Source organism: Mustela nivalis, assembly GCF_964662115.1.
Source record: "Mustela nivalis genome assembly, chromosome: 8".
NCBI classification, from domain to species: domain Eukaryota; kingdom Metazoa; phylum Chordata; class Mammalia; order Carnivora; family Mustelidae; genus Mustela; species Mustela nivalis.
In genome coordinates this window covers 22,305,641-22,318,262 of record NC_139027.1, presented here as the reverse complement: position 1 = coordinate 22,318,262, position 12,622 = coordinate 22,305,641, and the positions used below count along the sequence as shown (strand labels likewise).

At 37.7% G+C, this 12,622-nt stretch overlaps 1 protein-coding gene across 1 annotated transcript in view; it reads right to left on the bottom strand.

Annotated features, from left to right (window-relative positions):
- Positions 1-690: 690 nt before the first annotated feature.
- Positions 691-12,622, bottom strand: part of WDR43 (WD repeat domain 43) — a 46,687-nt gene continuing 34,755 nt past the window's right edge. The window contains exons 12-18 of the mRNA XM_082745085.1: positions 10,253-10,339; positions 9,428-9,459; positions 8,119-8,182; positions 5,764-5,877; positions 5,140-5,209; positions 2,431-2,480; positions 691-2,327 (exon numbers count right to left, since the gene is read on the bottom strand). Coding sequence (XP_082601211.1) covers positions 2,133-2,327; positions 2,431-2,480; positions 5,140-5,209; positions 5,764-5,877; positions 8,119-8,182; positions 9,428-9,459; positions 10,253-10,339 — 612 coding nt within the window. The 3' untranslated portion in view covers positions 691-2,132. The remainder of the gene's footprint in view (positions 2,328-2,430; positions 2,481-5,139; positions 5,210-5,763; positions 5,878-8,118; positions 8,183-9,427; positions 9,460-10,252; positions 10,340-12,622) is intronic.

Sequence of the window (12,622 nt, the reverse complement as noted above, 5' to 3'; positions counted from 1 at the left end):
CTAATCATAACAGACAAATCCAGACTGTAAAACATTCTCCAACACAGCTTAATTTACATGGAATCATTTAAACATCAAAATCATCACACACACACACACACACACTTAAGAGAATCCTGGATTAACAGATCAAGAACACAACCAAATACAATATATAACCCTTGATGTTGATAGAAGGTTAACTTCTCAAAACAAAAGGTTGGGAAGAAAAATTAATCTCAGAAAAGATGACCCCACCCACAAAGAATGTTGCCTGGATTAGGAATGGGAAATATAGTGAAAAATACCCTGAAACCAGGAATGTCTTTGGAACAAGCCTAATTAAGCCCTGGGTTAGTCTAACCCAAAAAATAATGAGTAAGCCATGACTACACACTGCAGTCCGTGGCTCCCTCATGAGAGTCGGGAAGTGAGACGCAGGCGAGGCAGAACCCAGGGGATGAGCGCTCTCGGCCTGGCCCCGGCGACACCACTGCAGCCTGGGCCAGCGGAAGCACCATCCAGCCACACGGGGCTGCATCTAAACTCAAAGTTCCTGGTTCTTTCACTGCTTTGCAAATTCTAGGCTTTCCAACAAACCCTGAGAGCAATTTTTAACCTTTTAATGCTAGTGGAGTAAGATCACTTTGACGCATGCACACGAGCCCAAACATGGCTATGCTCCTCTACATATACCACAAGACGAGCACCGGGTAAAGATGAATATTTATTCACTTTACAAAGAGAATGGTATTAAATTGCCATAAACAGTTCCATTTATAGACAAATATAACTGTACATTACACCAGTAGCGGCTCAAACTTGTCTTCCCAAGATGCTTGTGTGGCTCCAGCTCTGTGAGCTGAGCACAGATCTCTGTTCTGCCATTAAGCTTAAAAAGTCCCTCAGAGATAATGGTTTTGTGTTTTACATATTCACAGGTGGTAAAAATAAACCCATCTCCCCAGCCCTCCCTTAGAGTTGAGCTTCCATCTGCATGTTCCCTAGAGAGCACTAAACAAATACTGGCTCATTCTTTTAATTAAAAAAAAAAAAAAAAAATTACTGATAATTTGAAAAGGCTTTTATAGCACACCAAAATACTTATTTATACATACATAAAAAGTCTCGAGTCAGATTTATTATTTTAAAGGTAAACAGATACCCTAACACTGCCAAGAGTGGGTAATGAAAAGGAAGGAAAACATTAAATTACTGAATTATAAAAATATTTTCTTTGGAAAAAAATTCCAACAAGGTTATCATTAATATCTAAAACCAAAGAGAAAAAATAAACAGTTGTTCTTTGATCCATTAGTAATTTAAATAAAAATGAAAACCTCTTCAAAAGCAGCTATAACTGAATTTTTTAAAAAGTTGCAGATAATGAGTACTTCTAAATCTATACACTGATGATTCTTTACAGGCAACTTGCAGTCAAGAAAAATCCTTAATATGGCTAATTCTTTCGTTTTTTAATTACCATAATTTTTTGTGTGTTTTAAAAAAATATTCCACATGACAGCTTAAAAAATAAGTGGCTGTTTGGGGGAAGCACTCCAAATAGTCAACCTGACTCAAATCAGATCACCACCAGTAACAGACAAGCTAGGGATACTGGTATTTAAGTTTTTAAATCCCAACCGTTTTTACTCTCCATCTTTAGTTACCCCTTCATATCTTATGAAAATGTACCAAATTAAAAACGGTTTTTACTAGTGCCGCTTCATGTCTGGATCTGATGAAAGATACCAACCTGAGATAAGAGCTGACTCCTTCACAAAGTCCAGGTCTTGAAACCCTACATGGGAAATGTCTGTGTCTTCACTTACGTCAATTCTTGCTATAACCAACCATACTGGGATATTATATTATAAAAATATACCATATATCAGACACTTATGTCAGTACATTGCAGAAAATGTGTCTATTTGCTGTGTAAAGTTTATTAACATTTGAAGGAAACACTCTTATTTACACAGTGAAGTCTGGGGTGCTCAGGACAGCGAGATGGCATGGGAACCACCACGAGGAATCTGGAAATGTGCAACGGTCCTTGGCGCCTGTCCCCGAGACAACCCTTCCCAGGAGAACTCGGCAGCACTGGGAAAGGCGCGCCAGAGGTGACAGCTCCATCAGCTTGTTCTCCGTCCTCATTCTTCTTCACTTTCATTTTCAGGATCTAAGTCAGAATCTCCATTTAATTCTTTCTCACTGGCCACATCCCTGTCCTCCTCCCCGTTCTCCTCATCTTTCTCTTCGGCATCTTCCTCTTCCTCTTCGTTCTCTTCATCAACATCCTCCTCTTTTTCACTTTCTTTCTCTTCCTCATCTTCATCCCAGTTATCCTGGTACGAACAGAGGAAGCACGGAAAGCACTCATTAAGGACTCATTTATAAGAGTGCAAGGGCATAAAGGCAGATTTATGCACCAGGAAACAAGGTACTCACATCAGAGTCCTTCTCTGCAACTTCATCATCTGACTCCTCTTCAGAAGATTCTGCAAGGGGAAAATCCCAGCCTTAAGTTTGTAATCAACAAGCAGAGGGCAGAGCCCTAACAACTAAACAGATTCCTGAATTTACTTTTAGAAATACTGCATTCAGCTATCATCCACCTAAGCAGTAACATTAATATTCTTATCCGCATAAAAGTTCATTTATTATGTTCTTCCATCAAGATCTCACTGATTAGGACAAAGTACCAAAAACCTAACGAAATCCATCTTAAAAAAACTAAGCCAATGTGAAGAAAAGGGAACCCTTGTGGTAATGTTCGTAGAAATATAAGTTGGCCAATCACTATTGCAAACAGTACGAATGCTCCCCAAGAAATTACAAAGAAAGCTACCAGATGTTCCACCAATTCCACTACTGGGGGTATGTCAAAGGAAACAAAATCAGGATCTCAAAGGGATACACGCACCCCATGTTCACTGCAGTATCACTTACAACAGCCAAGTCATGGGAACAACTTAAAAGTCTACCAACGGACTGGACGAATGGTTAAAGAAAATGGGATAACTACATTCAGCCATTAAATTCCACTCAGCTATTAAAAAAAGCAAATCCTCCCATCTGTGACAACTGACATAAGTGTCTGATTGGCCTTGAGGGCACTGTGTCAGGTGTGTAAGTCTGACAGAGAACAGTAAGTACTGCATGATCGTATGCAGATGTGAAACCTAAAAACAACAAACCAACAGACAGGTTGCAAGAGGTGTGGTGAGTAGGGGAAATGTTGAAAAATCAAAAGATACAAACTCCCAATTGTAAGAGCAGTCAGTCTTGGGAATTTAACGTACTTAACAATACCATACTATATGTCTGAAAGCTGTTAACAGATGTGCGCGTGGGTGGCTCAGTGGGTTAAGCCTCTGCCTTTGGCTCAGGTCATGGTCTCAGGGTCCTGGGATTGAGCCCCAACATCTGGCTCTGTGCTCAACGGGGAGCCTGCTTCCCACCCCCACTCTCTGCTGCTCTGTCTACTTGTGATCTCTGTCAAAAAAAAATAAATAAAATCTTAAAAAAAAAAAAAAAAAGAAAAAGAATCCTCTGAAAGCTGTTAAGAGAGTAAAAGAAGCAACTTTGTGTGGTGATGGCCATTAATTAAACATATACTGGTGATCAGTTCACAATATATATATAGATCATCAAATCGTTAAGTTGTACACCTAAAAAAATGTTTTATGTAATTATAACCCAAATTATATCTCAGTAAAACTGGAAAACAGAGGTCTAAGTAATAACCTAGGCATGCTTTTACGTTCTTCAATTATGTTTTATTATTTTCTCTATAAAGGTTTAATTTCATTTTTTATATATTAGGTATATATCTAGGTACTTCATAGCTTTGACTGCTGGTGTGAATAAAATCTTTTTTTCCTAATATATTTTCTGACCAGGACACACATCAATAGACACACAATACATTACTGAGACAATAATGCTATTGATTCCTTTCTGCTGATCTTGGTGTCCAGTAAACTTACTTACGTCCTATCTCATTAACTGTAGATTCTCCTACATTTTCTAAGTTGAAAAGGATAACAACTGCCATAGCCAAGGTTCTAGAATTCACTTCTTTCATATAATACTAGGCAGGCTATCCAGAAGCAATAAAAGGTACATTACTGTCTAGTTGCTGACTTTATGGGAATGCTTCTCAACTTTTGTCTGATGAGATTAAGGAAACTCCTTTAAATTTGTAGGTTACTCATATTATCAATAATGAGATACAGACTGAATTTTACTGAATTCTTTTTCTGCATCTATTAATATATATTGTTCTATGTTAATCTGTTTATGGTAATTAAACAGATTTCTTGATGCTAAATCACCTTACAATCTTTAAATAAATTCTACTTGGTAATGACATATTATCCTACTTAAGTACTTCTGTAGTATTAACTTGCTACTCAGGATATTTAAAGACATTCTAAAATGACATTCTTAACTGTCCTTATCTGGTTTCGACTCATAAAATGCGTGAACTGTTATATATGACAAAACTGACTTGTTCCTTGAAAGACTGATGAAATTCACCTATAAAAACTCTCTGCCTGGTATCTCTGAGCAAAGGTTTTGATTAAATCAATTCAAAGCCACTGGCTTATTCAAAGTTTGTATTTCTGTTTTTTTTTTTTTAATTAAAGATTTTATTTATTTATTTGACAGAGAGTGAGCATGAGCAGGGAGAAGGGCAGAGGGAGAGGGAGAAGCCAGGCTCCCCACTGAGCAGAGAGCCTGATGCCAGGGCTCAGTCCCAGGACCCCTGGGATCAGGACCTGAGCCAAAGGCAGATGCGTTTAACCAACTGAGCCACCCAGGTGCCCCTCATAAGTCTTTTGGTCAATCATGTTTCCTAAGATATTATCTCTTATTATCTAGGGTTTTACTGTGCTGGCATAAAAGTTTGTTCATAGTGCTCTCCTACTTAAATCTCTTCTATACCTAGTGCCCTTTCTCATTTAACTGCACGGTATTTGCACCTTCTCTTTTCTTACTGGATCGTATTTTTGCCACAGGCTTGTCCACTTTAACAGAAAATCTGATGTGCCATAGTATGACCTTAGTCATGTTCTACAAAATAAGGTAACAGAACTCAATGTTAAAAAATTAATATTCCAATTCTAGATCTTCAGAAACCTCAAGCCTTACCTTCCTCGTACACCAATTTTGCCTTTTGTGCAGGACAAGTCATTCCCTTTGTTTTTTCAGATGCTGTAACCTGAAACATAACCAAGTATTTTCATGAAGCTGAGTACAAGGTCATCTCAAGTATGTAGACACTGCTATGCTCCACCTTCCCCAACAGTAAACTTGTCCTCAACCAGTATGATAGATGATCTCAATACGACACAGATCAAATACAGGGCAAAAAACAAACTTGTCAAATGCAAGAATATAGTTACTCTGTAAAAGCTGAAAACCTAAGGTGATCAGAACTTGTTTCCAAAACTGCAACAATATCCTATATTAAGTTATAATATATATAAGTTATTATATATACATGTTTTAATATATGTAAGTTATAAATATCCTGTAACTTGCTATTCATAGTAGCACAGCCATCCTAACTGTAATAACAACTTGAACAGGACAGTGAGAACCTTTGAGGAAAAGCTGAATCACAAGGAAGTTTACTTCCAGTTAAAGACTGGACCCTGATTTATCAATTTCTTGCTGAAACATGGGGCTTTCGCTGTTCAGGTAAACAATCCTTATTCCTCTCTATTCCTATCACATCCAAAGCTTAGCACAAAACAATCTTGATTTACTCACTTGAGTGATTAGAAGAATAAGCTTTCCATGAAGGTGGGAGAGTTTCTGAAAAGTTTTTACTCTGCTTTCCATTAACTGATACAGTGTTCCCAGCTGGGGTACCAGATCAGGCAACTAGGGGGGAATAAAATTATCACACTATCATGACAAAGTACAGACAACAGACATAGATACAAAGTACAGACAACAGACATACAAATCATGCTCAGATACAACCAAGTATCTAGCCACCACACCACAAACATCTGCTTACACCTCCTGTGGCAGTGGCTGCTTGGGACACACCCCAGTAACATCTTCAAAATTTTCACAAGCTGACCTTTAATGTCCGAATGGCAAAAAATTGTGTGCTTTTTAAAATAATGATACAGGCAGGAGGAAGAGGCTTGGGTGGCTCAGTCAGTTAAGCATCTGACTCTTGATCTCAGCTCAGGTCTTGATCTCAGGGTAGAGAGTTCAAGCCCTGAACCTACTTAAAAAAGTAAATAATAAAAAAAAAAATTTAAATAAAATATTGAGAGGTCAATGTAAATTGAAACACTAAATAAAAAATACCATCACCACCTATCTCCGGGCTAAAGAGGGTTTCTTCTAAAACTTACTCTTTGATAGTATCACATGATCTACCTCTACCATAAGCAAGCTAAAGAGAGCTTTGCACAGCTTCCAGAGACCAGAAAACAGAGCGACAGAGTACAAAGCTGACCATATAGTATTTCAAACATACATCCTGTTAAAGAACTCTCTGAACAATACTTAAGGAAGTAAAGCCTGAAATCTGTCCCTCCAGGGGGACAAAAAAAGAACCCCACTCTTTGCCCTTTAAGTAGCCTTACTTGCCCTCTGACTGCTGACAACTTAGCATAAATCAGAGTTTCATTCAAATGTTAAACTTTAAACAGCAAACACACAAAAATGCATAAAACAAAGTTTAAGGTGATCACATATCAATTGCCATCATCTCATTTTTTATCTGTCCATATTCACACAGTAAGCTCCAGGAACAGGGGGACCACAGTATCTTGTCCATTCCTTAAGCCCTGTGCCTAGCAGTCCCTCAGCTTGGAGAAGGTAAGGACACCTGATAAGGAGGAGGAACCAAAGGAAGATGACCAAAAGAAGATGAAAGAAAAAGCACTGCTCTCTGAGAAGAGAATTCCCACAGGCCATGGAGTCCTCTCCACACCATCCTTCTTTGGTCTACTGTGCCATGACTGTGAACTTTACACAACTGCTAACCCAGCAGTTCACCCTTGGCTCCAGAAGGGATTTCTCTACAAGGCCTTCTAGGGCTCTTTTCACTTCTAAGCAAATGAATGAGATTATAAAATAAGTGCTATCCTGTTCACCCCAAATCCTGATGCTTGTGGGAATCTTCTAGTGCCCATTGCCCACCACTCAGCCATTCCACTTACCACTGCCCTCAATTGATCCCAAGATTCCAAACTTAGGAAACCCCACAGCCACTCTTAGTGTCTTATACCTCCTCTCATTCTAACATCCTGGCAGAGTTCCCCCAGACACAGAAAGAACAAACTGCTGGCCTCAAAGCAGGTTATCCACTTGTTTCCCTTATTTCAAACTACTGAAGGCAAAATGAGCCTGAGACAGAACAAGGGACAGCAAGCAGGCAGAGCTGGGTGACACTGTGTTAAGAAAGAAGAGCAATTATGAATTTTCTTCAACTATCCATTATAACCTTTTAAAAAAATCTATTAAAAGGTGCTAGGTATTAAAATTAAAGAAAAAGAAAAAAGGGAACTGTGTAATTTTATTTCTAACTTAAAATGTAACTGATTTAATGAGCAAAGAACCCAATTCATATTATGAAATGTATGTAAATATGTGTATTATAAAATTTATGTTTTCTGGTATTGATTAAAATTTGATGTTTCCTCTCTTCCATTTGTAATAGAGCTGACAGCAGCCCCATAAAATGACAACCATTTAATATTTAATTTCATTTTTACCACAAGCTATCTTCTACTGTCCTGGGACAAGGCAGAACAATGGAAAGGCACATATATTGTAAAAATAATTTTGCTAAACAGGTTATACACATAAAAAAACACTTAAAGGCTAACATGACGGTATGTTACTTTTCTCCTTTCTTTATTTCTCAAAGTTCTCTATAAAATGTGTATTACTTTTAAAATCCAGGGCAAAAAAAGGGCCAGTTTTCAATAGGCAATGATGATATTATTACACTGCACCTGGGGTAAAATAAAGTCTTTAAAAGCGAGCAACTGATGGTTGAAGGTTGAAGGGCAGGTGGAAGGAGAATGTTTCATTAACACATCAGTTCATAATCCTTATTAAAGCCAAACTATTCAGCAACTACAGTTGAAGACTTACTGTGGATAAGTAGGATGCATGGACCGTTAACACACATTTTAGCCACTGAACCATTAAAACAGCACTGAAAAAAACAAGAAAAATCTAAGTAAATGAATATTCATGATTTCAAAATTAAATATAATGGAGTGATAATATTAGATAAACTCAGACCAAGATCTGTAAATTGTGCCCTGTAAAATACAACCCTACTAAATAACCACTGACTTTGATGATCTTCTCGTCCCACCGGGAGTCTGAGATCTGTGAAACAGAATCATCTCTTGGGGAGGAGGGGAGAGTAACATCAACTGAACCAGACAAGACTCTTCCTCTAAAATAATTCAAGAATAAAGCACATGCTTCACTCCAACTGATACCAAGGCAGTAAACTGGGCTCAACTTACTACATTTTTACACCCATCATCTACTCGCTATCAATAGCATAATAGCATAAATAGCACAGCACAAAGAGCACACATAACATAAGATTTCCATGCCACATTCAAAGACAAATATAGACCAAGAATGTGGAAGCTGGGCTTAATCAAGGAATTCGTTGGCTTTTCTTTGTGAGCTCCAAACAGGAATGCAGTCTATCTGGGGGAAAAACTTGGAAAAGGGGACACCTGGGTGGCTCAGTCGGTTAACATCTGCCTTCGCAGCTCAGGTCATGATCTCAAGATCCTGAGATCCAGTCCTGAGTTGGGCTCCCTGCTTAGCTGGGAGTCTGCTTCTCCCTCTGTACTCCAACACCCCCCCACCCCGCTCATACTCTCTCTCTCGCTCTCTCTCAAATAGGTAACATCTTTAAAAAAAAACAAAACCAAAAACCAACTACATACTGTAGCACTGAGAATACTATACTGTCAGCTTAGGATCTCTGAGATACCAACTCCCTATTCAAATACTTAATCATCAAATTATTAACAAAAAAGACTCACAAAACTTCAGTCCTATAAAATATTTCCTTACAGTGTCTCACCAACTACCAGAGGTTTGGGGAGTTGGGCAAATGGCAATTTTACATTTGATCAGGGCTAAATCATTACATAAGACTAAATTCATTACAAGACCTGACAATGAAGCTAGAAAAACTACACAGGATTTTCCTAAAAGAAAGGGAAAAACTGTACTAAAATCTTAGGAATAAAAGTCATTCAACTCACAGAAGAGGGAAGAGCAGTATCTGACCTTACAGATACACACTCTTAATTAAGAATGTGGAGCTGCCCACTATGTAATTTCAAGCCAAAAACTGTTTTTTTTAAACAATCGCCTCTAAAATATTGATAAAATCAAAGCAATTTAAGTCACCTAAATATCTTACCTATTAGGATGTCCCTGCAATCTCTTCGTAAGCTGAGGGAGGAAAAAACTGTATTAGCGACCGTACTTCAGAGGCAGCCCATATGCACCAATTCCCACCATACACACATCCAGGAGAACAAAGAAAATACAGAAAAAATATTTAAAGGGGCGCCTGGTGGCTCAGTTGATTAAGCACCCAACTCTTGATTTCGGCGCAAGTCATAACAGCGCAGAGTCCTCAAGGTCATCAAATCAAGTCCCAAACTGGGGCTCCGCAGTGGGTGGGGAACCTGCTTAAGATTCTCTCTCCTCCTCCCTCTGCCCCTCTCCCCAAAAAAGACTTAGGAAATCACTATTCCTAAAGGATTCCTAAATTTCCTAATTCCTCAATGTTCAACCAATGTATCATAATCTAGGTACACATTCCCACATGAAGAATAGTTACCTGATAAAAATCTAGGTTATAATTTATATGAATGAAAATTTAGAACAGGCAAATCCAGGGACAGAAAGTAATCTCTGGTTGCCAGAAACTAGGGGTAAAGGAGAATGGGGAGAAGCTAACTGGTACATGATTTTTTTTGGTGTGACAACAGCACAACCTGTAAATATATGAAAAAATACTGAATTATATACATTTAAACAGAGTATATTTTATGTTATGTGAATTTTATCTCAATAAAAAATACATTAAAAAATGTGGACTAGGTAAATTTTTAGTAGATCTATTATCTACTGTAAATACCTTGCTTGCTTATACACTACAAATCTGCTTCTCTAAACAAGAGATTTTCTCTTTAACTCACAGTGTTAGGACCTTAAAATTAAAAGAGTATTCAGTTACCTCTTGCAACAATGGAATAACAGCATGCAGGGGCATCCTTAATACAGTCCTCTTAATTAGGTTTAAATTCCTAGTTTGAAGTACTTTCTGTGAGAAAATAAAGGAAATATGAAGATAAGCATATGCAGAAGCTAAAGACACTAGAGGAAAAACAGTAAAAAATGATTTTTTATTAATTTAAAATCTATTTAGTCAATATACGATGTATTACTAGTTTCAGGGGAAGAATTCAACGATTCATTAGTTGCCTAAGACACCCAGTGCTCACTCCATCAAGTACCCTCCTTAATGCCCATCACCTGATTACCTCATCCCTCTTCCCACCTCCCCTCCAGAAACCCCAATTTATTTCCCATAGTTAGGAGTCTCTTATGGTTTGTCTCCCTGTTTTTGTCTTATTTATTTATCCCTCCCTCCCCACTATGTTCATCTGTTTTGTTTCTTAAATTCCACACAGGAGTGAAATCATGGTATCTGTCTTTCTCTGATTTATTTCGCTTAACATAATAGCTCTAGTTCCCTTCACGTCATTGAAAATGGCAAGATTTCATTCTTTTTGATAGCTGAGTAATATTCCCGTGTGCGTGTTTGGGTGTACATACACACATCATCTTTATCCATTCATGTTATCAATGGACATTTAGAATTTTGTATTTTGGCTATTGTGGATATTACTGCTAAAAAACATTCGGGCGCCCCTTCAAATCACTATGTTTGCATCCTCTGGATAAATACTTAGTAGTGTAATTGCTGGGTCATAGGGTAATTCTATTTTTAACTTTTGAGAAACCTCTGTACTGTTTTCCAGAGTGGCTGCACCAGCTTGCATTCCCAACAACAGTGTAGGAGGGATCCCCTTTCTCCACATCCTTGCCAACATCTGTTGTTTTCTGACTTAATTTTAGCGATTTTGACAGGTGTGAGGTGATATCTCATTGTGGTTTTGATTTGTACTTCCCTGACGCTGAGTGATGCTGAGCATTTTTTCACATGTCTGTTTTAAAAAACCAAACAATAAACTACCAACTGGATTTTAGGTTGGAGGGACTAACTAGACAATGTTATGTTAATGTCTTTGACTATCAGGAAATTATCATCTTCAGGAATCAGGACATTTACTTTGATAAATGGGTTACTTTCCTACAGATTCTAATCTTTATGAACAAACTTTTATATAAAATACCTCTAGACACTTAAATACAGTATATGCCACTGTAGAGAAGCTGTCAAACTGTTATTTTATGAAATCAGAAACATATCCATATGAGAACGAGCAAAACACACTAATACCACACTTAGCAACAAATCTTTCAAAACTGACAACTTTTTGATAAAACTTCAAGCCAATCAAAAGATCATATATAATGAGTGCTTGAGTCAAAATCCTGGGAGGGTGCATCAACTAGAGAAACTCAGTCTCCACCGCAGAGGACAGAAAAGGAGAGATGAGTCCTAATCCTGGCAGGCCTTTCCATGTCTCAAACCCCAAATGCTTCATCTACAGGAAAGGATGGGAAATACAAGGCTTTTCAGGTCTCAAAACCTTGATCACCCATTCCTCTTGAATACTTCTATAGATTTATTCTTTCCAAAGGGCTTAATTCCCAGAGTAACTTCACTGACGATGGGTGCATACGGTTTTGGAGGTGGTTGGTACTACGAAAGTCATGCCTAAGATACAAAGAGTAGAAGTACCAAAGAACAAACAAAATATAGAAACTGGTTTACAGCCTATTTTAACAGTATCCTTTCAGAATTCCCTATGAATTTCATTTGCTTATAAAAATATATTTACACAAAGCCCTTCTAATAAATCCATCAGGAACTATATAAAAAACTACCACTGGCATAACTACATAATTTCTCATGCAAAAGAAATAAAAATTTTTATACATAATCACTGAAGAAATGAGGGATGGAATGTCCTTATTTAACAGTCCCAATTAACCTAAATTTGTATTTTCAAATAATCAGAATACAGGACTCAAAGCAAAATATGTTGATCAGAACTTCTACAGCAATTCGGAAGGTGTGTGACGATACTAAACATTCCTCAAATCACCTCATTTATTGTAACTATTAGTTATCACAAAGTTCCAACAATGTACAGGTTATAGGGAACAATGTGTCTGAACTAGTCTACAAATTAGTGTTTGACGTAAGACATGCCCTTGTTAAGATCCCGAATTTTCGCAGGATGTCCACCAACCCATCAGGTTTCACTGTCTTAACTGGTCAAGTAGGGCAACTGCCCTTCAGGTCAAGGAATACTAACTTGAACCGCTGCTGCACATTATTTCTGCAAAGCTTAGTTATAAAACAACGTAGCACTGAAGGTTTAAAAAATACATAGTTTATGAAATCTCCTAG